Here is a 27,318-nt window from a genome sequence, read left to right as displayed (position 1 = left end):
TGGCTAATCCACCTAATTTGTACATCCCCAGACACTATGGGCAAGTTAGTATTGCCAATCCACCGAACCTACACATCTTTGGACTGTGGGAGAAAAACAGCATATCTGGAGGAAGCCCATGCAGATACAGGGAGAATGTACAAACTCCGCACAGACAGAGTGGAATTGAACCTGTGCTCCCAGTGTTATGAGGCAGCAGTGCTAGCCACTGAGCCACCATACCACCCCAGGCTGTGTGCAAAGGAAAGAAAAGCTGATAATAGGGACAATGAGTAGGCGAAAATGTGATGGCTGTGCTGAAAACAGCGTAAGTCATGACATGGCCTGGGGTGTGTGTGGGTAAAGGGCGTAGAAGAAGGTGTTCAGGTTCTAAAATTATTGAACTCAGTGTTGAGTCCTGAAATTGAGTCTCCTGAGCATACTAGTATCTACCTTTTATCTGTCAAACCATTGTTCTCTCTCTCTTTGGTCTCCATCTCCACCTAACCATTCACTCCTTTACTCCCCAAAAACCCCACCTTCAGTATAAATACCACCCTTTCCTAGCTACTATCAGCTCTGAAGAACGGTCACTGGTCTCAAAGCATTAGCTCTGTCTTCTCTTCATAGCTGCCGCCAGACCTGTTGAGTTTCTCCAGCAGCTTCTGTTTCTGTTTCAGATTTCCAGCATTCGCAGTTACTTGTTTTATTTAATGTTAACGGTTATAGAGTCATAGAGTCATAGAGATGTACAGCATGGAAACAGACTGTACGGTCCAACCTCATGCTGATCAGATATCCCAACCCAATCTAGTCCCACCTGGCAGCACCTGGCCCATATCCGTCCAAACCCTTCCTATTCATATACCCATCCAAATGCCTCTTAAATGTTGCAATTGTACCAGCCTCCCCCACATCCTCTGGCAGCTCATACCATACATGTACCACCCTCTGCGTGAAAAAGTTGCCCTGTAGATCTCTTTTATATCTTTCCCCTCTCACCATAAGCCGATGTGCTCTAGTTCTGGACTCTCCGATCCCAGAGAAAAGACTTTGCCTATTTATCCTATCCATGCCCCTCATAATTTTATAAACCTCTATAAGGTCACCCCTCAGCCTCCGATGCTCCAGGGAAAATAGCCCCAGCCTGTTCAGCCTCTCCCTGTAGCTCAGATCTTCCAACCCTGGCAACATCCTTGTAAATCTTTTCTGAACCCTTTCATGTTTCACAACATCTTTCCGATAGGAAGGAGACCAGAATTGCATGCAATATTCCAACAGTGGCCTAACCAATGTCCTGTACAGCCGCAACATGACCTCCCAACGCCTGTACTCAATACTCTGACCAATAAATGAAAGCATATCAAACGCCTTCTTCACTATCCTATCTACCCGCGACTCCACTTTCAAGGAGTTATGAACCTGCACCATTAAGTGTATAAGTCCTGCTAAGATTTGCTTTCCCAAAATGCAGCACCTCGCATTTAGCTGAATTAAACTCCATCTGCCACTTCTCAGCCCATTGGCCCATCTGGTCAAGATCCTGTTGTAATCTGAGGTAACCCTCTTCGCTGTCCACTACACCTCCAATTTTGGTGTCATCTGCAAACTTACTAACTGTACCTCTTATGCTCGCATCCAAATCATTTATGTAAATGACAAAAAGTAGAGGGCCCAGCACTGATCCTTGTGGCACTCCACTGGTCACAGGCCTCCAGTCTGATAAACAACCCTCCACCAACACCCTATGTCTTCTACCTTTGAGCCAGTTCTGTATCCAAATGGCTAGTTCTCCCTGTATTCCATGAGATCTAACCTTGCTAATCAGTCTCCCATGGGGAACCTTGTCGAACGCCTTACTGAAGTCCATATAGATCACATCTACTGCTCTGCCCTCATCAATCTTCTTTGTTGATCTGTTTGTGGTCTCAGCTCCACTTTCCTGTCGGCCCTGAAAACATTCTTGTCCATCAAAACTCTCTCTAACGCAGCCTTGAATAAATTTAAAGAGCTAACCTCTTCTCCCTTCTGCAGTAGAGAATTTCACACTCATAATGGCCCTCTGAGAGAAAATCTTTCTCTTCACGTCTATCTTAAATGGGAGACCTCTTATTCATATCTATGTCCCTAATTTAATATCCTCCATAAAAGGAACCATCCTTCTGGTAACCACCTTACCCAAGCACCTCACAATCTTATGTGTTTCCACCAGATCACTTGTCATTCTGCTAAACTCTGGCGTATTAAGGCTTAATTTATTTAATCTTTCTTCACAAGATAAGCCCACAGGGTTGGGTTTCAACAGCTTCAAAAACAGTAGTACTTTTTTTGTTTCAAAATAAAGAGATCAAACTATACGCAGTAACCCAAACATGGTCACACTGACACTCTGCAGAACTTCAGTGAAACTTTCTTACATCTTTTCCATTTCCCTTTGCAATAAGTGGCAACATTCTATTTGCCTCTGAATGACTCACTGTATGTGTATCATAACTTTGTGTTTCACGCGCCAGGTCACTCTGTACTCCTGAGTTCTCTAACCTCTCACCATTAAATTAACACTGTATAATGCTTTTCAATTCCTCCTGCCAAAAGTTCACATTTCCCTACATTATCGACTCATAGAGTCATAGAGCTGTACAGAATGGAAGCAGACTCTTTGGTCCAACTTATTCATGCTGACCGGATATTCTAAATTAATCTAGTCCCATTTGCCAGCACTTGGCATATGTCCTTCTATATCTTTCCTGTTCATGTACCCATCTAGCTGCCTTTTAAATATTGTAATTGTACTAGCCTCTACCATTTCCTCCAGCAGCTCGTTCCATATACGCACCACCCTCTGCATGAAAATGTTCCCCCTAGATCCCTTATAAAACCTTTCCCCTCTTACCTTAAACCTATGCCCTCTAGTTTTGGCTCCCCTACCCTTGGAAAAAGACCCTGGCTATGCACACTCTCCATGCCCTCCATGATTTTATAAGTAAACCTCTGTAGAGTCACCACTCAGCCTCCAACGTTCTAGGGTAAATAACCTCAGCCTATTCAGCCTCCCCCTACAGCTCAAATCCTCCATTTTCCAAACTTCTGACATGTAATTGTTTGTCCCTATCCCTTTCTTGTTATCTTTCTATCTACTCTTAATAACTTGATAGATTCCCACTTTGTTTTTGGTGTCATTGGTAAATTTAACCATCATACATTCTGCTGTTATTACTGTGATAGTTGAGGTCCCAGTACTCATCTTGACCTGAGATTCAAGAAGACCCCTTGACAGGTTCTGAAGGGCAAGGAGGGATGAGCAACAAATGCTGACTTTCCCACAATATTCACATAAAAAAAAGAACAAAAATCCCTCCAGAATCAGACTTTCTGCAAGATTGCTGTACCATTTGTTATTCATTAACTAATAAACTCAATGGAACCAATAAGTATCCTTAGTGACACATTGTAATTATATTACAGACTGAAAAGGGTGTCCCAGTGAGGAAATTCTCATGTCTCACCGATCTAATGTTAAACTATCAGCAACCCTTTCAAGGGCTGGTCACACCGCTACAATATCCAGTGGAGAGAGAAAATGAAAAAGAGATGATGGATGATTTTTCAGGTAATTTTTCATAAACTTGACTGATGTTTGGGTCTAGTTTGATTTGTCAGCACGAGTGCTGTTGATGCTATCAATGCGATATTTGACTTGTATTGCAGTCAGCCCTGTATCAGTAACTCGCAGATTTAATACAAGCAAGATACAAAGTAATATTCCTTCAGTATGATTCAATGAAACTCTCATCCTTGACACTGGTATCGGATAAATTAGTCACAGGATAAAGTCAGCAGACTTTTCATAGGGTATGCATGAGATTGGGCACCAAACAGCTGCTGAGAAAATACAACTTAGTGAAACTCTAGGTATAGCACACAGTTTTGGTCTTATTGCTGATCTCCATAATTTGAACTTGCCTGTAAGTGCAAAATAAAACAGCTGCAAGCTTTGCAAATACTAAATGCATAACAAATTTTATGAAATCGTAATTGTGGGCTCTATGTTTCCAATTGGACTGGAGATGTGGAATGCACCGGTTGACGCACAAGGGCATGTTGTAGGATTGCTCAAGGCCTGAGGGAGAGGGCACGCATGTTCTTAGACTGGGTACTAGCAGTCTGACTGGTCTAGGATCAGAGTGCAAAAATGCTTGAGTGCACTTACTCTCTCTCTCGTGAAAGAATTTGCAATATCAATGTTGCCAACATATTGGTAAGTCCTGAGAAAGTGTTCCAGAAAATCTCAGATGAGTTTCAGAGATCCTCCACATAATCACAACAGCAAGGGAAGATGGAATAAGGGACGACACTTGACTAATGCAAGAAATAAAGGCCTGTTTACTCCATCAACTGTCCATTGTTAAGAAGGAAGTCAATTCAAACATCTAACCAATAAAATGCCATGTAACCTCTTTAATGAACAAACACAGGTATTCAAGTGAGTCAGCCCATTCATCAGCATTAGGTAATCATTTCTAGCACAACCTTTAACTGATATACCAGTTTTGTCTCTATGTTACGTGCAGGCTGATCTGATATTTAACTCAGAACTTCGGTTATTTAAAGATTTACTCAACCAGCATTGTTATCACACACCTCTGGATCTTCAACCCAAGCCTCCAGGTCTAGAGGTAGGGTTATTACCTCTGCACCACCACACAACTCCGGAATTGTCAGCTCACAGGATCTTTACCATCTGGACACACAACTGATAATTATTCCTCCAACACCCACTATTTAGTAGAACAGCAGTTGTTACAAATCTGATGGGAGAAATGCCCTAAGAATTAAGTCCCATTACTCCATGAGCCACACAATAATGTAAATGCTTCGTTCATTCACTAAAATGGCTGAATTGTTTCGCTTTATTCCTATCCTCCAGAATAAAAAAGACTTCACAACATTTCTTTGATAAACTTAAGAATAACTGGCTTATTGTAAACAAAGCTTATTCTTTAAACAATTGGCAAAACCATTAACAACTAAACTATCATCTGAAATTAAACAATATTCCCTAATTCCAAACAATTAGATTCACATGACAAGCAAGATATATGGTACTGCAGAGATGGTATAGTTTTTATAAGAAGGGCGCAAAAGGGGGAAAAAAAAGACCCTGTGGGCCAATGATCAAACTCAAATGATAAAATTGGACGATTTTTCACTGTTTCCTGACTTTCCTGCTGAAGAGGTTGAAATGCTGACCATTGTGGAGGGATTGAAAGTCTTTAGATCAGCTTTCAGTTCAGGTGAAAGGTCAGTTAAACTTAGGTCTATGAACAGAAATAACAGCTCAGCTTTCGGAATTTATCACATCTTCAGATGCTGATATTTGGAATTTTCTCAACTTCTCAGAAATATTTCAGTGAGAGAGAATTCTGCTGCTTATGCTGCTTTTGGACTTTTCTGACTTTTTCCTAGGGTGAGAGAGATTTGCTAACTCCAAACTTGGGAGGCCTTTGACTTTTACTGACGCAACCAGGTGCCCTGGAAAGACAGAAAACAATCCACACTAGTATTGCTTGGCAACTTTTAATACATAAGCCCTGTCTACTCCAATTGCGTTTGTCCAGCAACGAAGGCAATGAAGACCAATTCTTACTTCACAAAACCTTTGCTTGTCTCCTTTGCAAAGTTACTTCAACTTTCAGTAATGATCAGTTTCAAGTAAGCCCTTCAAAACATCCCTTCAAAACCTTAGAAACCCGTTTTTAAAATCTGGAACACATGAGCAGTTCCATATTCCAGTACTTCATGGGCCTCATCTCTAAATATGAATTCTCAAGCAGGAGAATTCCTATTCACTCATTGGCTTGTAGCCATTTTAATTTTCATGTTGGTCAGATGCCAAGTAATTCCCTTGAGAGAAACACTTCTGATATCTGAAACGTGCAACCACTATATAGTTGAGATTGATACTTGGAAATTTCTGAAGATGAAATTTAAAGAATTGGTTTTTAGAACTGTGAGATAGGTAGTGGGTAAGTATACAATGGAAATATAAGACAGTTCCATATAACATTGTTTATTTTTCTTGTAAAATAAATTCAGTTGATAGTTTAGCTTCATGTGCGCTATAAGTATGCCATTGATAGTTAGTGAAAGTTTCATCATCTCTGTTGCTGAGATAACAATCCAACTCCAGATTTATTAATTGAATTCACCTTCCATCAGTGGGCATAATGGAGTATGAACCCATGCCCCAAGCCATTAGCCTTAGCCCCTAGAAAATGTTGAATGTCTAGTAACATTACCACTGTGCCCTGTCTCCTTCATTACATGTAACAGTCTCAGAGGTTATACAGATGTCTTCTTATTTGTAGATGGTGAGGATGAGAAACCAGCCTTGCCTCCTCGTCCATTGAGTACCTCCATCACTTCACCAGAAGCAAAAAACACCTTAAGTCAACAGCTACAGGAACGTTTACAGGAGGGGTCTTTGAAAAGGTAATGTTGTGAGACATGGGTGTTTAAATATCCACGTACTAACTGGAACAGAGAGGGAGCAAATAAAGAAAAAGGGGATGATGTACTTGGAATGTATAACGGACAATGTGACATTTGTGGTTCTATAAGGGCAGGTGTGTAGTTAAATTTGGTTATGAGTAACAAAATAAGTCAGATATTGAGTTATGTGTGTGGATATTTCAGCAAAGTAATGATTACAGGACATTAATGTTTGCATGATAATAAAATATCAGCGACAAAAGGAGCAACAAACATACAACACTTGCGTTTATATGGTATCTTTAATATGGAACCACAAGAGCATGATCAAATAAGATGTAATACCCAGCCATATCAAAAAAATATTAGGACAGATTGCCATAAGCTTTGATCAAGTCACAGAATTATTACAGTGCAGAAGGAGGCCATTTGGCCCATCGTGCCTGTATCAGCTCTATTATCTAGATTCAATCTTCTCTGTTTCCTGTATCCCTGAACATCACCACTGTCCAAATGACTAAGTACTGCTGTTTGAATGCCTTAATTGAAACTGCCTGCAACATATTGTAAGATAATGCATTTCATAACTATCAATATTGTTAGTGAAGATTTTTTGCACATCGCCTCTGCTTCGTTTGCACATCACTTTAAATCTATGCTGTCTCCTTCCTGTTTGCTTACAAGCCGAAACAGTTACACCCTATCTACTTTGTCCAGCTTCATAGGTTTAAGGAGCATCTTAATAGAGGAAATGAGGTAGAGAATCGGTGAAGTTCAGGAAAGGAAATCCAGAGCATAGAGTGTGCTAGCTGAAGTCAGGACTATGAATGAAAGAGTGGTTATAATTAAGGATGTAAGAGTTGGGGCAGAGCAGATATCACAAAGGACTGGAGGACTACAGGAATTTACAAGAATAGGGAGTAGGGAGGCCATGGAGTGATTTGAAAACAAAGATGAATATTTTAAAATTGAGATATCGCTTAAACACGAGCCAGTGTGTGTCAGCAAGCACACTGGGAATGGGATTTGGCATGGAGAAGAACGTTTGGATAACCTTCAGTTTAGAGAGAATATTGAGTTTGGTCCGTGCAGTTGAGGTTGGTCACTGATCCTAGAATCCCTACAGTGTGGAACCAGACCATTTGAGTCCACATCGACCTTCCAAAGAGTATCCCCACCTGGACTTACGCAACTAGCCTATCCCTGTAACACTGCATTTCCCATGGTTAATCCATCTAATCTGCACATCTTTGAACTGTGGGAGGAAATCAAAGCACCGGAGGAAATCCACACAGACGTGGAGAGGTTGTGCCAACACCATACAGACAGTTGCCTGAAGCTCAATTGAACTCTAGCCCCTGATGCTATGAGGCAGTAGCGCTAACTACTGTGCTGCCCATGATGAAATGCCCAAATCCCAGTAATAGCATTGCCTTGGCTGTTCAGGGAATTCTGGCTGAATGTTTGGTCTGCCCAGCAAGATATTAGTTATATTGAGGCTCCTGGCCCTTTTGAGGATGAGATGGGCCTCTCAGAGCTAATGGCTAATTGGAGGGCTGGGGGTTGTTTAATCTCAGCAGCGCCACTAAGAAGAGTGGTCACTGCCAGGATTACACCCAAGTGAGAAGAGTCTGTGATGATAACCAGGACAAGGTGCAGAAGCATGATTACATACAGTGATAAACCTTGGGGGGATGGACAATAAAAGAGTAGGGAGTGTAGAAATTGAGTTGTGTGGTTCTACTGGGTAATACTGCAGGACTGGAAAATGACCAGTGTCTTACCTATTTTCAAATAAAGAGATGGAAATAATAGAGATCATTCAAAATCAGTGAGTTTAATAGATGCAATGGAGATAATTTTAACATCTCTAGATCATGATGCAATATTAAGATATATACATAATTAGAAGCATTCAATATCTCAGAAAGGAAGATATGTTTGGCAAACCTAACTGAGTTCCTTCAGGAGGGGGAGGCCATGGTTGACAGGGGAAATGCATTTTTGCTGGTGTACATGGACTTTAAGATAACCTTTGAAAAGGTATCTCACAGACACTACTGAAGTAAATTAGGTACTAAGGAGGTTGAAGAAAAGATAAAGTCACCATCGTCCAGCTCTCTCATTGGGGTGAGGAGACTGGTGGTGGTTTAACTTGAAGGTCACCATACCTTAGGTAAATGGACAGATTGAGAAGGAACATTTTTCCTGGTAACCTCAACCTCTATAGGAATTGAACTCATGCTGTTGGTATGACTTTGCAAGCCAGCCATCAGCCAACTGAGCTAACTAACCTCCTGCTAAGGCAATAGAAGGGAGATGCTAGAGGAAATAGTGATAACTTTTATCACCAACAATTATAAGTGACAAAGAACTGGCAGCCTGTTTTACATTTCCACTAATTTTTTTTCAGCTTTAATAGTGTCAAGCCAGTGAAATGTCAACTAAATGTTACAGCCAAGAAACTGAAGGAACAGGAGGAGTATAATGTTAAGCATGGTGGCAGAGTTAACTTTTCAAGAGGATCTGGAATTGAAGACAAAAGTGTTAATTCAGAGAAAATCTAAGGTGGGAGGGAAGACAGGGAAGAATGCAGGTCAGGAAGCAAAATTTAATATTAACAAGACAATTTGATGTTGACGGTGACAGATCGGGCACCAGCAATAAGCATACTGAAGAAAGTGTTAATTTTTGATTATTCATGTGATGCTGCATTACTGGCTAACCCAATGTTAGTTACCCATGAAGCTGCCTTCTTAAACTGTTATAGTCTTTAGTGTGTAGGCACACACAATGCCGTTAGCCAGAGAGTTCCAAGATGTTGACCTCTGCTAACAGTGAAGGACTTGTGAAATATTTCAAGTCAAGTTGGTATGTGATTTCGAGGGGAAATTGCAGGTAGTGTGTCTCATGCATTTGCTGCCCATGTCCTTTGAGGTGCTAGAGCTTGCAGATTTACCAATGAAGAAGATGCAACCCCGTCCATGGTGAAACAGAAGAAAATTCAGTTGCTAGATGTTCTTCAAATTTAGATGGAGGAGGTGTTGGGTATGTTGTTTATACTTTAGGTTGAAAAGACACCAGGACCAGATAAGATGAATCCAAGAAGACTGAAGCAGTAAGAGTCAAAATTGTGAGGCAATGGCAAGAATTTTTCCATCATCTTTAGACTCAGCGATGATGGCAGAAGACTGGAGAATTGTAACCATTATGAACTTGATCAAAGAGGCAGTAGCATAAGCCACTGTAGATCAGTCAGTCCAAATTCAGAGACTGAGAAACAATAATTCAGGACAAAGTTAATAGTTGAGCAAAAGAAGGTTAATTAAGGAGAAGCAGCATGCATTTTTTTTCATAGAAAATCAGGTTTAACTAACTTGCTGAAGCTTTTTGAAGATGGATTGGAAAGGATTGATTATGGCAATGCTGTTAAGATAGTCTACATGGACTTTCAGAAGACATTTGATGCAGTACTGCATCATGACCAACAGGCTTATGAGCAAAGTTAGAGCTTATTGAATAAAAGGGATTTTAGCAACAAGGATACATAATCGGCAAAGCGAAAACAAACAGAGAGAAATGGTAATGGCTATTTTCTTGGGCTCGGAGAAGGTTTGCAATGGAGTTCTCTATGGATCTGTATTTGGACTCCTGATTTTTTTTTACATATATTAATGATCTAGATCTTGGTGTAAGGGCACAATTTCAAAATTTGCAACGGATAAAGAAATTTGCAAATATTATAAACCATGAGTGGACAGTTTGCAATGTCAAAAGGATTAAGACAAGTTGGTGGAGTCTATAGAAAGGTTTCAGGTGAAGTTCAGTATGGAGAACAGGGAGATGATTGATCTTGGTCAGGAGAACATGAGAAACAATGTACAATAAGTGGTACAACTCAAAAGGGAGTGCTGGAGTAGACAGCCCTGGGTATATATGAGCAGGAAGTTATTAAGGCTGGTGGCACAGATTGAAAGAGCAGTTAATAAAAGATACAATATTCAAGGCTTTGTTCTTCAGGACAGTGTACAACAAAAAGGAAGTTATGATCAACTTGTATAAGACACTAGTTCGGCCTCAGCTGAAACAGTTCTGGGCACTGCACTTTGGAAACATGTGAAAGAATTGGGGAGTGTGCAGAAGACATTTCTGAGAATGGCTCCAGGCTTGAGGAATTTCAGTAATGAAGATAGATTGGAGAAGTTGGGACTACTCTGGAGAACAGATGGCTGCCATTAATAAAGAAGCAGAATTGATATGAAGAGAATGTTTTTCACGGAATGGTTTGTTAGGGTCTGGAATGGTTTGCCATGCAGTATGGAGAAGGCAGTGAATTGATGATTTCACAGGGGCATTCAGACTATTATTTAGGAAGGAATCTGTTCTGATGAAGTGTCACCAGACTAGAAAAGTTAACTCTGCTTTTCTCCCAATAAGATGCTGCCAGACCTGCTGAGTTTCGCCAGCAATTTTGATTTTTGTTTCAGATCTCCAGCATCTGCAGTTCTTTGTTTTATTTGGGAAGGAAGATATTCAGGGTTACAGGAAAAAGCAGGAGAATGGCAGATAATGAGATGTTCATTTGAAGAGTCAGTGCAGATATGATGGGTTCCCTTCTGCACTGTGAGAATTGTGTAATTTTGTGAAATGTGCGAGTTGTTTCGATATCTGAGGACACACAAATTGAGCTGAAAATTGTGCTTTCATCGCCACTTCTGACCTTTTAGTTGAGTTCATTGATGAAGCAACTGAAGATAGTCAGGCCGAGGAGACTGCCCTGAGAAAATTGAAAGTCATTAATGGTGCAATGGTAGTGCCCCTATCTTTGATCCAGAAGCTCAATTCCTACCAGTACCAGAGATGTTTACTAATATGTCTGAACAGGTTGTTTTGTTTTTAAAAAAAGAAATGCCCCAAGAGCTGAACACTGACTGAGTTGGAGCAAAGGGACCTTGGTGATAAATAAAATGCAGGGTTTGAAACTCAAACCTTGGTTTAGCAGGATCTATTTGTTTTTTATTAGGAGAAAGTGAGGACTGCAGATGCTGGAGAACAGAGTCGAGAGAGTGTTGTTGGAAATGCACAGCAAATCAGGCAGCATCTGAGAAGCAGGAGAATCGACGTTTTGGGCATAAGCCCTTCATCAGGAAGGGCTTGTACCCGAACTGTTGATTGTCCTACTCCCCAGATGCTGCTTGCCCAGTTGTGTTTTTCCAGCACCAAAACCTTGGTCTTTATTAGTCTGACTCAGATGGAGCATGTGGTAAGAATAACGTTCAAATTAACAACAAGGAAGAAGAGTACTTGGTCTGTAAAGGAATCAAAGGCTTTGATCTTTCTGAAGTGTATGGGCGCATTACCCATTTCACAATGTCAATCAAAACAAAACTCAGTAAATTAAAATGAATTTTTATACTGATGCACTTATACTGTCAGGTATCTTGAATTGATTCACACTGAGCAGCTTTTGGACTAGATTACATCTGAACATTTACTGACTATAAATGCTTGAATAACTAATGATCTTTGGAATGTGACAATGTTGAAAATACTTAATAAGTAGTCTAAGCTTTTGAGGGTATGTGAATGTATTTTGTGCAGTAATACAATTGCCTTATTTACTACAGTGAGTGTGCTGCTTTGCTGAGTGATTACTTGAAGATGAGTCTTCATAAAGACCTTGATGCTATTGGTGCAGGGAACATAGCACTGGTACATCTCAACAAGACCATTATGAAGTTATGCAAAGACCTGGACAGGTAAGTTTCAGACCCTGCCTAGGCACTCGCATCCTTTTATATTATGGGAGTAGTGCTATGGATCAGACCAGTACTCCTCAGAATATTTTAAGAAGGCATCCTAGACCCTAAATTTTTTTTTATTTTAAAGGCAAATTTAACTTATTGTGTTATAGATGTAATTCCCTTGGTCAAACTACTGTACATTAAACAAAATACAATACATTTAAACATTATAGTTAAAATAAATCACAAGAAAGAAGAACTTAGAATAACTTAACACTATTGGAAAACTTGCCAGAATAAAAGATAAAGTAACTATTACTAATTAACAGTTCTAATATCGCATACATACACCCCTTGGCAAAAAGGCAAATTCAGAAAAAATGACTTGTCTGACAAATAACCCAGCAGCAGAGAGAAACTTCAGTTTCTTACAGTAACCAAAAGAGGGAAAAATAGTTTTGACTTTTTCAAGCCCACAACAGCAATTGCTTAAATCTAAACCTAAAAATAAAAACAAAAGACTGGTCTGAAGAAATCCTGGTCACACCCATCTAGGCTGCTTCTATTGTTCCAACTTTTCAAAAAAACACCGAGGTCCCACAAGCTGTTTACTTCAGTGGTTTTGGTAGACTGCTCTAAACCTCTGGCTTACAACATCTCTTTAAAAAAGAAAGCAAGGACAAAATAACCTCTTAAAGCCACAGAACCGTCACAGTAGTAAACACCAAAATAAGATTATCCATTGAATTGAAGAGACAGATCCAAACATAAAGCAAGTTTCAAATATCCTAAAATAAATTTGAAAAGCAGCAAATTCTTTATGCTAACATAAATATAGAAAATTCTGGCAATGCGTGGATAGTTCATCAGTGCCTAAAAAGTAAAAAAGATAGACTATTTATTTTGAGGTATAACAACATTATGTTCCAACAATGATTCTCTGCGTGAGCTAACAGCCAGTCTTCTGTTTCCTTTTAGACTGCTATAATCAGAATCAGGGTGTCATTACAGCACAAAAAAAGACCATCATGGACTATTGATTCCTACTGTTTATTACCAAGATCAGTACACTTAACAGACTGACTCTTGATCTGCATAACAACATAATAGACCATAAGAATTTCAGAAAAAGCAGCAGAAGTTGACCTTTTGACCCATCGATCCTGCTGTGTCTTGCAAAGATCAGAGTTTCATCTGATTGTGACCTTCACACCATTTTCCTGTCAACACGCTCATTACTTTTGATTCCCATCCAAAGCAACATTCTGTTTCACTCGACTTTGAATATATTCACTGACCTAGCCTCTATTCCTGGGTTAGTGAATCCTGTCCTGTGAGGAACCCCTAAACCCTCTCTTACTCGGGAACATAACTTTGGGTCACCTGTTAGGAAATGGAACAAATTGGCAAAGTTTGTCCAGAAGCTTGTTGCAAAAAGTTCAAAAATTAAAAACACACAGAGACTATTCCTTCTACTGTCTGTCTTAGATAGGAGACTCCTTATTTTGAAACTTAGTCCCCTAAATCTCATTTACCTCATTAGATGAAAACTCCCCTCATCATCAACCTTGCCAGGCACCCCTCAAGATCTTATATGTTTCATTAAGATCACTTCTAATTCTTCTAAACTACAATGAGTATAGGGTGAATCTGCTCTTTTTCCTTCAAACAAGAACACCTTAGTCCCAACAATCATTCTCTGAATTGCATCTGCTGTAAGTATATTCCCACTGAAATAAGCAAATCAAAACCAAATGTAGTTCGCCGAACTGGTTTTCAGTCTTGCTCTATGCAGTTGTTACAAACTTCCCTACCTTTATACACCTTTTCCCACTTGCATTAAAGGAATTTGATTTCTTAAGAATTTGCTGTATCTCTATGCTAAGGTTTTGTAACTTGGCCTCTGAACTACAGCATTCTGTAGTCTAGCAGAATTAGATTACTTACAGTGTGGAAACAGGCCCTTCTGCCCAACAAGTCCACACCAACCCTCCGAAGAGTAACCCACCCAGACCCATTTCCCTCTGACTGATGTACCTAAATGTGGGCAATTTAGCATGCCCAATTCACCTGACCTGTACATCTTTGGACTGTGGGAGAAAACCAGGGCACCCGGAGGAAACCCACACAGACACGGGGAGAATGTGCAAACTCCACGCAGACAATCACCCGAGGCTGGAATCGAACATGGGACCCTGATGCTGTGAGGCAGCAGTGCTGATCATTGAGCCACCGTGCTGCCCTTGGCCCATCTTGGAATATCTTGGACCATCTTTTCCAGCATGTCCTTTTAGTCAGAGTTATTACGTACGACTTTCAAATTTGTCAGAGAGACATGATGATTGATGAAACCACAACGTTGTCTTACCAGATATTTATGTTCCAATTAAGCTCATAAGACCATAAGATATAAGAGCAGAATTGGGCCAATTGAGTCTGCTTCATCATTCGATCATGATTGATATATTTCTCCATCCCACTTGCCTGCCTTCTCCCCATAATCCTTGATCCCCTTACTGAACGGGGAGGAGATGGCCTTGTAGTATTATCACTGAACTGTTAATCCAGAGACCCAGGTAACGCTCTGGGGACCTGGGTTCAAATCACGCCATGGTAGATGGTGGAATCTGAATTCAATATTAAAAAAAATATTGAATTAAGAATCTTTTAATGACCATGAATCCATTGACGATTGTTAGAAAAGTCCCATCTGGTTCACTCATGCCCTTTAGGGAAGGAAGCTACCAACGTGTTAGCCCAGAATCAAGCAATGTGGTTGACAGCCCTCTGGATAATTAAGGACAGGCAATAAATGCTGGAATATCCTGTGACACTCTCATCTTGTGAATGTATGACTGAATAAAACAAACATAAAGAAATTAATTGAGGACTAATTTAAAAAAGGCATTGGCTCATTTGGTATTGAAGATAACTTGCTTCCACTATGGTTCAATTGATCTGAGGTAGCTGATAAGTCCAATGCCCGACCTGAAGACTCTACCACAGGTGATGCTGGATAGATTGGCTGGATAGGCTGTTTGGAGAGTTTCTGTACTCCCTCCAACATTTTGACTTTGCTCGTGTAACTTTCCATCAAGGTCTCTTGACAGATTTGGTGCTTTCCAGATATCTCCATTTTACCCAGCTTCAAGACAGGGAATCCCATGATTTGATACTAATGTTGATCACTTTAGGGGAACTTTGAAAGCATCCCCAATTGTTAAATGCTTCAGAGATTCAAGTTCAGGATGAACCTTTTAGAATGGACTAATTACGATTTTGTTCCTCTATCTGTTTCAACTCACTGTCAGTTTCTCTCACCAGGGAGATAGATCTGGTGTACAGCAACCTTGAGGCAATAGTGCAAGTGTTTGGTGGGAATACCCATTTCAACACAGCCAAAAAAGAGGTAAGGTACGAATGGCACTCAAAAACAATGACCTGAAGTTCAATTCCAAATATAATTTTTCCATTCAGTTTTTACTCTTTTAAATGCTGGGGCTGTGATCGGGGTGCTGACAGATTTTTCTGTCCTCAGCATCTCCCCCACGCACCCCCCCCCACCAAACCCACCCCCCACCAGTCACATGTACATTGTTTGCCTGTGACACTTCTGCACTGTCCAGGATACACTGCCTTTCACATGCAGCACAGTTCCATGTGAGTACCAATAGACAACCTAGAATCTTTGGAAAGAAAGTAGATTGGTTGCAGAAAGAGGATTGATTATCATTTCATTGAGACATGCACCTTGAGTTGACCCTGAGGAAATTTGATGCAACATGATGAGAAAATGGGGCTGACATTAACTCAGTCCCACTTTGTGTAATGTAACTGGAAAAGCTGTGCAATTGTCATATAAGCGAAATTTCTGCTGAACTTCCAGTGAAGCTACTCCAGTGGCGTAGGAGCATCAGTCCTGATCTTCGGAAGTGTTGTGTCCATTACATTTCTTGCATTTGTCTAGTTGAGACAATAGACACTGGAGCTGTCTGTGAAACACTTGCATCCAATGATCAAAAGTTACTGCTGGGTTTCTTTGTACATGAAGTGTAATGCTTGTGCACAGGCTCCATCATCAAATGTTGAAATGTTCAGATTAATATGTAAGATATTTCCATACAATTTCTAACCACGTTCTGAACAAGTCTTCAGGGTCCTGAAAACATCAAGGTTTATGATAGAAGTGCAGGGGTTACTGCTATGGCCTTATTGACTGTGGCAATGTCAAGGTCACTGAATGAATAACAACAATTAACACAAAATCTGTGTGCCATGAGGTTTTACAAATCCAACTTTCCTGCTCTTATTAGCAGTCCAAATTTAAATGCAATTAAAAAAGACAAGATGACAAAACAATTTGGATGTATAAAAATTTTAAATCAATATTTTTAGTTGCTAATTTTGAGAATAGTTGCTAAATTTGAAAGCAAACTACTGTAGATGCTGGCTACGCTATACAGGCCAGGGCAGTATCTATTCAGAGTTAATGTTTCAGCGCAGATCACACTTTTCTTCTTATATCTCTCTTATATTAAGCTTTATTTTGTACCTGTTCTCAGGATGTTGGTAATTTATTTTATTACTATTTATTCCCAGTCTAAAACTAGAGGGCATAGATTTGATGAGAGCGAAGAGATAAAAAAAAAAGGGTCCAGTGGGGAAATGTTTTCATACAGAGTGGTGAGTGTCTGGAATGGGCTGTTGGTTGTGGTGGTGGAGTCGAATACATTTTTGTCATAGAAGACATATTTGAATAGATACATGGATGGGATAGGTATGGAGGGACATGGAACAAACACAGGCAAATGGGACTAGATTAATTGTGAAAACTGGGTGACATGGGCAAATTGGCCAAAGGGCCTGTTTCCACACTGTCACCCTCGATGACTCAGTCCTTCAAAGGCACTTCTGATAGTGATAATTCTTCAAGAAGAGTGTCTGAGTTTGGAGCCATGCACATAATATGGGCGTGAAGAATGCAAATTAGTCAGAACTGGCAGATCAGTTGGAGCAGAAAATTGGAGTCAAGTGTGGTAAAATTTGAGGCCATTCATCTTATGAAAATCATGACGACTTGGATTGACAGATTTAGGAGGTGAGGTTTAAAGAATTCTTGGAGTTCAGATGCATCAAGAACTATATTCAAATTGACTGTTGGAATAGATTCAAGGGTCTAATTATGTTCTTATAGTACTTTCTTCCTTTAATGTGAAGGATATTGGTTTGTTAGAATGATTTGAGGTTTCACATCAATTTGTCAACGTTTACTTCTGGGTTGTTGTCCATGACATGATCATGCCCTGTTGTTGATTAAATTAGACGAAAAATCTTGGAAGCCAAAGTTTTTTTATGTCCAATGTTTAATAACTCATGTTTCAATTTTCACAGGAGCCTCTCAGTCCAAGTGGTTCTAATGAACTGGAAATCCTCATCAGTAAAATTAAAAATCTGGGCAATATGCTGCCGAACATGGAAGAAAGGGTACTGTTTCCATATCTGATTTGAGACTGTATTGGGGCTGGTGTATTGTTTCGTGGGCTAGTATATTAAACTTTCATCTTTTATATCCAGTCAAATGAAAGGTTCTTCTCTCTTCAGGCTGTACGAAGTAAGAAATGAACTTGAGTGCATACAGTCTGATTCCTATTTCTGTTCACATTTCAGCAACATCTTGCAATTACATAATGTCTTTAATGGAGGATCAGGATATAAAAATTCTTTAGAAAGGTGTGAGAAACATTGGCTAAAATAAAGTGAGCTTAAGATGTGTGACCAATCACTCAGGAAAAGGTGTGAATTTGTAAGGAGGAAAGGGTGGAGTTTGGGGGGGGGGAGCAGAATGGCTCAGATGAGAAATTCTAGATGAAGAATATGATTTACCTGGTTGAAGGTATGACTGCCATTGATGCATGAATCTCCAATAGAAGCAGGTTCAAAGGCCAATGACTTACTCCTGCTCCTATTTTCTGTGATAGGGCAAAAGGAGGAAGGGATGCATATGAGGTAGTGGGCAGAGATCAGGAGCTCAGAATTAGATGTAGGGTTGTCGATGATGAAAATAGAGGTCATAGTGGCAGAGCAAGACAGAATCAGCAATGTTGATACCAATGTGCTGTCTCATATGGACAGGCCACAACAATGCGATATTAAGAAGCAGTTGTGTTGCAGTGGGACATTGTAGATTTTATTCAAAATGGCAACTTCTTTAAAGGATCTCTATCAATGTAGGAAATGGTTTAAGAAATCATTCTTCATATTTGGGAAATGAAAAGAACCAGAAAATATAGTTATCAGTTTATATCCCAGTTAGGTAGTCAATAACTCATTTTGATATTTATTGTATCTCATTATAGTTTTGTAAGCAAGTTGGAAAGGAAATGATTTTCCATGATGTTATGTCATGAAGATGGTGCTGCTTTAAGAATCAAACAGATTTTTGACTTAAATTCCACAGATTCACAACCCTTTGAGAGACAAGATTCCTCCTTGTCTCAGTTTGAAACATGATCTCTTGTTCCAGTATTCTAATTTGACCAACAAGGGGAACTATCCTTTCTACAGCTACTTTAATTTGATTCGTTATTGTCACATGTACCGAGGTACAGTGAAAAATTTTGTTTTGTGTGCAGTACATGCAGATTGTGCCATGCAAAGTGCATTAGGGAAATAGAACAGAGCAAAGAATACAATGTTATGGCTGCAGAGAAAGTGAACGAGGAGAGAGATCAACATTAAATTAAAAATTTGAAAGGTCCATTCAGGAGTCTATTAACAGTGGGGAAGAAACTGTTCTTGAATCTGTGTGTGTTTTAAGTTTTTGTGTCTTCCACCTGAGGGAAGAGGTTTGAAGAGATAATAACCAGGGTGGGATGGGCCTTTTATTATATTGGCAGAGTTCTTGAAGCAGTGAGCATAGATGGAGTCAGTGGATAGAAGATTGGCTTGTGTGATGTACTGGACTGTTTTCTCAACTCTCTGTAGATTCTTATGGTTTTGGGCAAAGCGGTTGCCAGACCAAGCCATGATGCATCCAGATAGGATACTTTCTATTGTGCATCTATACAAATTGATCATAGTCTTTGTGCACATGCCAAATTTCCTTAGCCTCCTGAGAAAGTAGACATATTGTTGTGCTTTCCTGACCATAGCATCAACGTCAATCTTCCTTAGCATCTTTTTTTACCTCAGTTGAATCTCCTCTCATCCTTCCAGCATGAGAAGGGAGGGAATCCTGCTGGGACTCTACAAACATGGACACCAGTTCCATGTGATCTCACATCACTATGACATGGCTGTTTACCCACCCACCCTATTGCAATCCTCAGTGTAAAAGTATAATGAGCCCTTTACCTTCCATGGCTTCTGATGGCACAGCTAAGCTGGCACATCTCGATTTCTTGGGTGGGGTGGCAGGAAAACCAAAGATAAATGTTCCTGTGATTGGAATCATGTGACTAGGGGACCCACAGGCAGCTGGGAGAGATTTAACTTGCTTTGCTGGCAAAGTTCTTGCACCACTGTAGGACAAGATATAAATAGCTACATTTTGGATATGTTGCAGTTGATGAAGTTTATAAGAAAAATGTTCCTGATGAAAACTTTCTCGTATCACATGTAGGCTGGACTGGATGGGGCAGGAAGGTTCCCTTGTACAAGGACATTTGTGAGTCAGAAGGTCTTCCAACATACAGACATGTTTCACAGCCAAATACATTGCCTTCCTGGGCAGAATTTAAGCTTGCAACCTTTAAGTTGCTATCACAGTTCTCTGACCACTGGACATTGTATCCTGTCACTGATAGGGAATGTCCAAAATGAACATTGAGGAACCAAGGGTTATCTTGGAGCTGGGTGAAGTCATATGATTGATTTCTGAAATGTTATTCTGTTAGCATTCCTTCCTTGCACTGTCCACCAATTTCAATTTACATGGAACCTTTAGAATGTCCTTCCCATATTCTTTCGCTCTTTAACAATACCAGCAAATTGTCACTGCTTATACATCATTGCCAAAATATGAAAAGATACAGATGATCTATTTGTATTCTCAAGACAAAGTTCAGGTGGGCTTCATTCAGTGTACTTTTGTTTATTGACAGGTGTTGAAGGGGTTGCAGCTTATGATGATCACAAACGGGGTGGAATTACCTGTTCACTTAACATCTCCTGAAAACAATGGCAGGAATGCATCCAAACCCATCCCAATCCAGAGCTTCGAGGTAAAAGAGAAAAAGCTTTCTTTTTTTTAAGCAAATGTAAGTTCTAATGCATAAGTTTTTATCATGGAAGAAATTGAAGCTATGAGGAATGGAGTATTTCTCTCCTGTTATTCCATCAAGCTTGGATCAGGTGTGAAGCAAGGCTGTTTAGAAGAAAATCTCTTCATGTAAAAGCAGCTTGTAACATATTGCCTGCTTGTCTCTACCCTTCTCCCAATGCTATTCAGTGTCTCTGCTGTTCGCGGATAGGACAGACAGGTTACATCTCATGGTCCCTGATTTTACTCCAGTCTATTACTCCAAATTATCAAAATTTTACTCCAATTCTTTGCTCTGGTATTTGTCCATGGGAAGAGTTACAGAAACCTTTCAGCATGTCTTCAATGTAACATGGCTACAATCTTGAACTCATGCAATCATGAGTGGGCCTCGGCATAATGAGCACATGCACTACTATGCTGTGGACATTTCAAAGTCTCTTTTTATGCGGAGGATGATCATTTACCCTATTGAACTCTCTTACCCTAAAAGGTACAAAACTTTGGCAGAGTTAAAACATCACAAGGCCACTGGTCTGTGCACAACTAATCTTTTTTTTTCTTTTGTGAGTTCAGGATGTGTACACCATCAGCCTGTATAAACCTTTCTGTTGACCATTATCCTGAATCTCTCTTCACATTATGCTCAAAGCAGAGGTCACTGGATGTTGAGCAGAAGTGGGAGCCCCAACTGATTTTCATGCTGCCTAAACTTCAGTTACTAATTCTGGCTGAGATCAACTAATTCATCATAATGCATCAATCAAATCCAATCCTTCTCAGGACGACATGAGCAATGCAATTTTTGTCACAAAATCAGCAAATGAGACAAAGAAGGATCTTAATGGCCATGTGAAATGAGCTTGCTCAGCTAACACTATCTGTTTCTTCTTACATTTTAGGTAAAGTTTGGAAAGACTCAGAAATATACATTGAGTGTTGATGTGGATGGGGGAAAACTTCAAATCTCAAAGAAAGCCGCCGGATCACCCGAGGAATCTATTTCAAATGATAAGAGTAAGGAGAATCGGTTATTGATCAAGCCCAGTATCGGTCCTCAACAACAAACACACAAATCACTGGAAAGTTCAGATGTTCTGCAGCATCTGTGGAGAGTAATCAGAGTTAAGGTTTCAGGTCGAGTGATCCTTCCTCAGAACTGGAATATCCCAGGATCTAGTCTTCATTTGTGGCTGCAGTCTATGCACTTCTTACTTAGCATTTTTATCATCTTAAAAATACTTAAGGGAAAATTCAAAGCATCAAGGTTTTAAGTTAATAGCAAATTATTACATATGCTGGAATCTAAACTGAAAGCAAAAAGTGCTGGAAATCACAGCAAGTCAGACAGCATCTATGGAAACCAAGCAAGCTCATGTTTCCAGTCTAGGTCACTTTTCATCGGAGCTGAAGTGAATGTTGACAGGGCGGTATTTATACAATAGTGGGACAGAAGGGATTGGAGTGCTGGGGGGAGAAAGGATGTTGATAGTTCAAAACGTGATCTGAATGTGAGAAAGGCAGAACTGTGGTGGGTCCACCTGCCAGATTGGAAAGAACAGACAGTCCCACTGGGGTGGGGGGAGGAGACCAAAGGTGACAGAGAATGTAACAAGTAAAGCTAAAAGGAAGGGAAGGAATGGGTTCACAATTTGGAAGTGTTAAACTCAATATTGAGCACAGATGGTTGTAAACTACCTAGTTCCGCAGAAAGAAGTTATGTTCATCCGTCCTTAACCTATTCATTCTGATAGCCCTATGTTGAGTCATATCATTTTTTACAATTATTGTTTCAGTTTACCCAGACATCTGTTTCACACATTAATCTCTATGTGAAAGCAGAATTTTTGATATCAACTTGAAACCATAATTTCTTGTTTTACTCTCGGAATTTATTTTAATATTTTGAGTTAGGTTGCTCTATACCTGTAATGATCTAATACTATATACCTCTATAAGATCTCCTGTCAGAGATTTATGTTCTAGGCTGGAGAGATGAAGCACCTTCAGATTTCCTTTCTAAGTCTGACCTGTAAGCTGCTGATAAATATGGAGCATTGACTTTCCTCTTAAATCTCTTTGCTTTACAGTTTTGCAATTGGTTAAATATCAGAGCACACCAAACACACTACAGATTGTGACTGACAAAGAAAATCAGAAAAATCAGCAGAGGGATTTCATTTTTGAAAACGCAAGGGTAAGTTATGAGCATAACCGACTTGTGTTGAATAGGGGCTCAGTTGCTTGCACTCTACTCTTTACATCATAACACATAAATGCTCATGTACCCAAGGAATGCTGCCCTGTCAGAGGTGTAACCTTTCAGAGAAATGTTCAAATCAGGATCCACTTGCCTGCTAGGGTGCATGTAAGAGATTTGGCAACATGGTTATGCAGAAGAGCTGAACAAAAAACAAAATATTTTGGATACTGGGAATCTGAAACGTAAGCAGAAATTGCTAGTGAAACACAGAAGGTATGGCAGCATTCTGGAGAAAAGGCAGAAGAGAGTTCTGAAGAAGGATCACTGGACCTGAAACATTGACTCTACTTTCTCTCCACAGATGCAGCTAGACCTGTGCGTTTCTCCAGCAATTTCTGTTCTTTTATGCAGAAGATTCCCCTGATTGAGATGTAAATCTCAATCAACATCACCAAAACAGATCACATTACAGTCTCTGGGAATTTGCTGTGTGTATATCAGTTGTTGTGTTTCCTAAATTATCATAGCAACTGCAAATCAAAAATCTGTTATTAACTGTAGTGTATTTTGAGACATCAGGTGCCTGTGAAAAGCTCTGTAGCAGCGTAAGGTGGCATGGTGGCACAGTGGTTAGCACTGCTGCCTCACAGCGCCAGGGACCTGGGTTCAATTCCCGACTCAGGCGACTGTCTGTGTGGAGTTTGCACGTTCTCCCCATGTCTGCGTGGGTTTCCTCCGGGTGCTCCGGTTTCCTCCCACAGTCACAAAGATGTGTGGGTTAGGTGAATTGGCCATGCTAAATTGCCCGTAGTGTTAGGTAAGGGGTATATGTAGGGATATGGGTGGGTTGCGCTTCGGCGGGTCGGTGTGGACTTGTTGGGCCGAAGGGCCTGTTTCCACACTGTAAGTAATCTAATCTAAGGTTTTTTTTCTGGTTATTTGCATAAATAGAATATTTTAAAAATTCATTATCAAATAGAAGAAGTCATTGCTAAATAGTTGGAGACTTCTTTCCATTTCAGGCAACTTGTGCTCACATTGTTCATTTACAATGGCATTCAAAACAATCTTAAAAGTTGTAGAATGATAATTGCAGCATTTTCCATAACCAATATTCATCAGCAACCAATAAATGTCTATATTTACTATAGTGTAGCTGTGTCCTGTATTATCCACAGGATGCAGAGCAGCACATTGTCAAGCTTTGTGAAGCCTCTCAGGACTTCCAGCAACCAAAGGGTCAAGGGGACAGTTTATAGGAATACCATCAATTGTAAATCATGTTGAAGAGCTGCATTGCACCTGCCCCTGACAGGTGTAACTTCAGTGAGGGAGGATATGTAAAATAGGTGAGGACTACACTTGGAATGTTGTGTACACTTTTGGTCTCCGTATCTCAGAAGCATATTTTCACAGAGGAAGTTTAACTTAGATAAATGTGAAGTATTGCATTTGGTAAGGCAAATCAGGGCAGGAATTAGACAATTAATGGTAGGGCCCTTGGAATTGTTGCTGAACAAAGAGACCATGAGGTTCAGGTTCAAAGTTCGTTGAAGGTGAAGTCACAGGTAGATAGGGCAGTGAAGAAGGTGTTTGGTGTTTTTGCTTTTATTGGTCAGTGCATTGAGTATAGGAGTTGGGAGATCATGTTTCAGCTGTACAGGACATTAGTTAGACCACTTTTGGACTGCTGCACTGAATTCCCTGCTATAGAAAGATGTTGTGAAACTTGAAAAGGTTCGGAAAAGACTGACAAGAATGTTGCCAGGGTTGGAGGATTTGAGGGATAGGGAGAGGTTGAATAGGTGAGGGCTGTTTTCCCTGGAGTGTTGGAGGCTGAGGGATGACCTTAAAGAGGTTTGTAAAATCATGAGGGGCACAGATCAGGTAAATACACAAGGTTTTTTCTCTGGGTTGGGTACTCCAAAACTAGATAGTATAGGTTTAGAGTGAGAGGGGAAAGAGACCCAAAGGGCAACTTTTTCACACAGAGGGTGGTGTGTATGTGGAATGAGCTGCCAGAGGAAGTGGTGGAGGTTTGTATAATTACAGCAATTAAAAGGCATCTGATGGGTACATGAATAGGAAGGGTTTGGAGCAATATGGACCAAATGCTGGCAAATGGAACCAGATTAATTTAGGATCTCTGGCTGGCATGAATGAGTTGGTCCAATGTGTCCGTTTCCGAGCTGTGCAACTTTATGACTCTGACTGTTCCCAGGATGGAGGGTGTGGAGGAGAAATTAGGTAAACTGGCCCTGTATTCTCAAGAGTTTTTAAGACTGAGAAGAGATCTCATTGAAACCTGCAAAATTCTTAGAAGAACATACAGGTAAGATGTTTCCCCTGGTTTGGAAATCAAAAACCATGGGTCAGAAATTAAAACTATGGGGGATAATACTTAGGTCCAAGATGAAACCATTTTATTTTAGTCAGAGTTCTGAATTTTGGTGTTCAGTCTATGGAAATCCAATCTTTGAGTATGCTGAAGTAGAGATTGATAGATTTCTGATTACCAATGGCATAAAGAGTTATTGGGATAAGGTGGCAAAATGGCATTGAAGTGATTGATTAGACATGATCATACCATAGTGGAGCAGGCTGAATGAGCTGAATAACTTAGTACAGTTCCTATGTTCTTGATATGTTGTGGCCATTATTATTTCTCCGGTGAGTATGAAGCTGACTTGTGCATTTCATAAAGGTGGTCATCGTTTTTGCTGCTCTTGTGGATTATGCAAAAGTTTTTATCATTCTAATAGTGACACTCCTGGATCTTTTCCCTGCAGAAGCGTGAAGCTTTCTGTCAGCTCCTTCAGCTTATGAAGAACATACACTCTCAGCAGGATGAACCAGACATGATATCCATCTTTATTGGAACCTGGAACATGGGTAAGTTATTGAAGGATTGTGCACACCTAGAAAAACACTGTACCAGGGAATTATACTGTATGTGCAATGGGCTGCATGCATTCCTAAGGATGGCGTTCCTGGATCAGTTCCTAGACCAGTCTAATCTATGTGCAAGCTGCTTGCACATGAAGGCAAATACTCCTTGCCAGTATTATGAACAGTGTAGAGACAACAGGATGGTTTTCTGTTTATTTTCTACTTCCATACTAACCACAGAAAGAAAGAAGTCTTTTCACCTCTTGAATGCTGTGTTCCTCAAATGCATGCACAAGACCAATTTACTCATAAGTTTAACAAAAGAAACAGTAAATCTATATTTTTCATTATGTAGAATGCTTTTGCAACAGCATCCACTCTTACATTCATAAGAGTCATGCATACAAGTAAAGATGATTGTGAAAGAAGTAGGTTTTTATAAAGTTCATAAAGTCGCTATGGCTCTTGTCTTACAAAATGGAAGTTGAAAGTATTCCTGCCTGATTTTTGGATCACTGAAGAAAATACAGGTTGGAAGTTCCTGGTAGCACACTTCTTGCAACAGCACATTTCTCTTCTATTCAAAGTAATAGCTGAGTTCTCTGTTGTAAAGATCAGGCTTCATTCTACAAGCCTTATGTAAAAGGCTAGCCCACTACTTTATTTTTTCACAGACACTATGCAAGGCTCTTCCTTAGGTATGTGGAATCTCTTGCTTCTGTGATTGCTTTGTCTGACTGAGAAGATACTTATGAAATTGTTTGTCAAGATATGTGTTCATTAATATTTCTTATCACAAGCTGGCTTCTGTCAAGGGCTGTGCTATCAATTCTCCTACTGTCCACATGAATGTTTCCTTGGAAACATTAACACTGGCACACAGTGGGGTGTGATTCTCAGTCTTTGCATTTTCTTGCGCGAGAATGCTTTAGCCTCACCCTAGCCTCACCTTTAGCCAGAATAAAAAAACCTGGCTATTTTTATTCTGCTGTCATCAAGTCTGTGTGATTATTATGCATTAGTTTTTTTAGGCATTGACAATATCAGCTGTTAAATCTGTAGGGAAAATCTGTCACATTTTTAATGTGTTCTCAAAGATGTGTTCCAAAGTAGTCATTTACATTGTTCGCCTCTTGTCCAAAAAAGCCAGCTATTTCCATCCTTGTGAAATTCCATTTTTATCCCCAGACAATGAGAGAGACCACTTGATCCTCTTCACTCCATCTTGTCACAATACAGATTGTCAATGTTTTGCATGGGTGTATCGGAGGGAGCAGGATCTAATCAGGCAGCAAGTTTGTTTCTTTTAGAAATAGAAAATACTTTAATAATTCCATAGGCGTAAACTTTTTTTTTTAAAATGAGAAACCTTTTATTTATATTCATTCATGGGATGTGGCATTGCTGGAATCCATTTGGCGCAGATATACGTACAATGCTGTTAGGGAGTGAGTTCAGAGATAATGAAGGCACAGAAATATATTTCTAAGTCAAGATGGTGACTGATTTGGAGGGGAACATTCAGGTGGTGACGTTTCCATGTACCTACTGTCCTTGTCCTTTCAGTTGGCAGTAATCATGGATTTACAAGGTGCTGTCTAAAATGCCATGGTAAGTTTTGCAATGCATTTAGTAGAAGGGTACACACCATTTCTATTGAGCATTGATGGTTCTGGATAAGATACCAATCAAGTATGTTGCTTTGTCTTCAGTGATGTCAAGTTTCTTGAGTGTTGTTGGAGCTGACTCAA

At 39.9% G+C, this 27,318-nt stretch overlaps 1 protein-coding gene across 1 annotated transcript in view; it reads left to right on the top strand.

Moving 5' to 3' along the window:
* Window positions 1-27,318, top strand: part of LOC132820378 (phosphatidylinositol 3,4,5-trisphosphate 5-phosphatase 2-like) — a 145,194-nt gene that overhangs the window by 70,498 nt on the left and 47,378 nt on the right. The window contains exons 4-12 of the mRNA XM_060832448.1: window positions 3,445-3,589; window positions 6,348-6,471; window positions 12,099-12,230; window positions 15,540-15,624; window positions 17,607-17,699; window positions 20,318-20,437; window positions 21,378-21,492; window positions 22,566-22,672; window positions 25,468-25,570. Of these exons, the coding sequence (XP_060688431.1) occupies window positions 3,445-3,589; window positions 6,348-6,471; window positions 12,099-12,230; window positions 15,540-15,624; window positions 17,607-17,699; window positions 20,318-20,437; window positions 21,378-21,492; window positions 22,566-22,672; window positions 25,468-25,570 (1,024 nt within the window). The remainder of the gene's footprint in view (window positions 1-3,444; window positions 3,590-6,347; window positions 6,472-12,098; window positions 12,231-15,539; window positions 15,625-17,606; window positions 17,700-20,317; window positions 20,438-21,377; window positions 21,493-22,565; window positions 22,673-25,467; window positions 25,571-27,318) is intronic.

The sequence above is a fragment of the Hemiscyllium ocellatum genome, chromosome 11 (genome assembly GCF_020745735.1).
Source record: "Hemiscyllium ocellatum isolate sHemOce1 chromosome 11, sHemOce1.pat.X.cur, whole genome shotgun sequence".
Taxonomy (NCBI): Eukaryota; Metazoa; Chordata; class Chondrichthyes; order Orectolobiformes; family Hemiscylliidae; genus Hemiscyllium; species Hemiscyllium ocellatum.
This window is presented reverse-complemented; position numbering and strand designations above follow the sequence as displayed.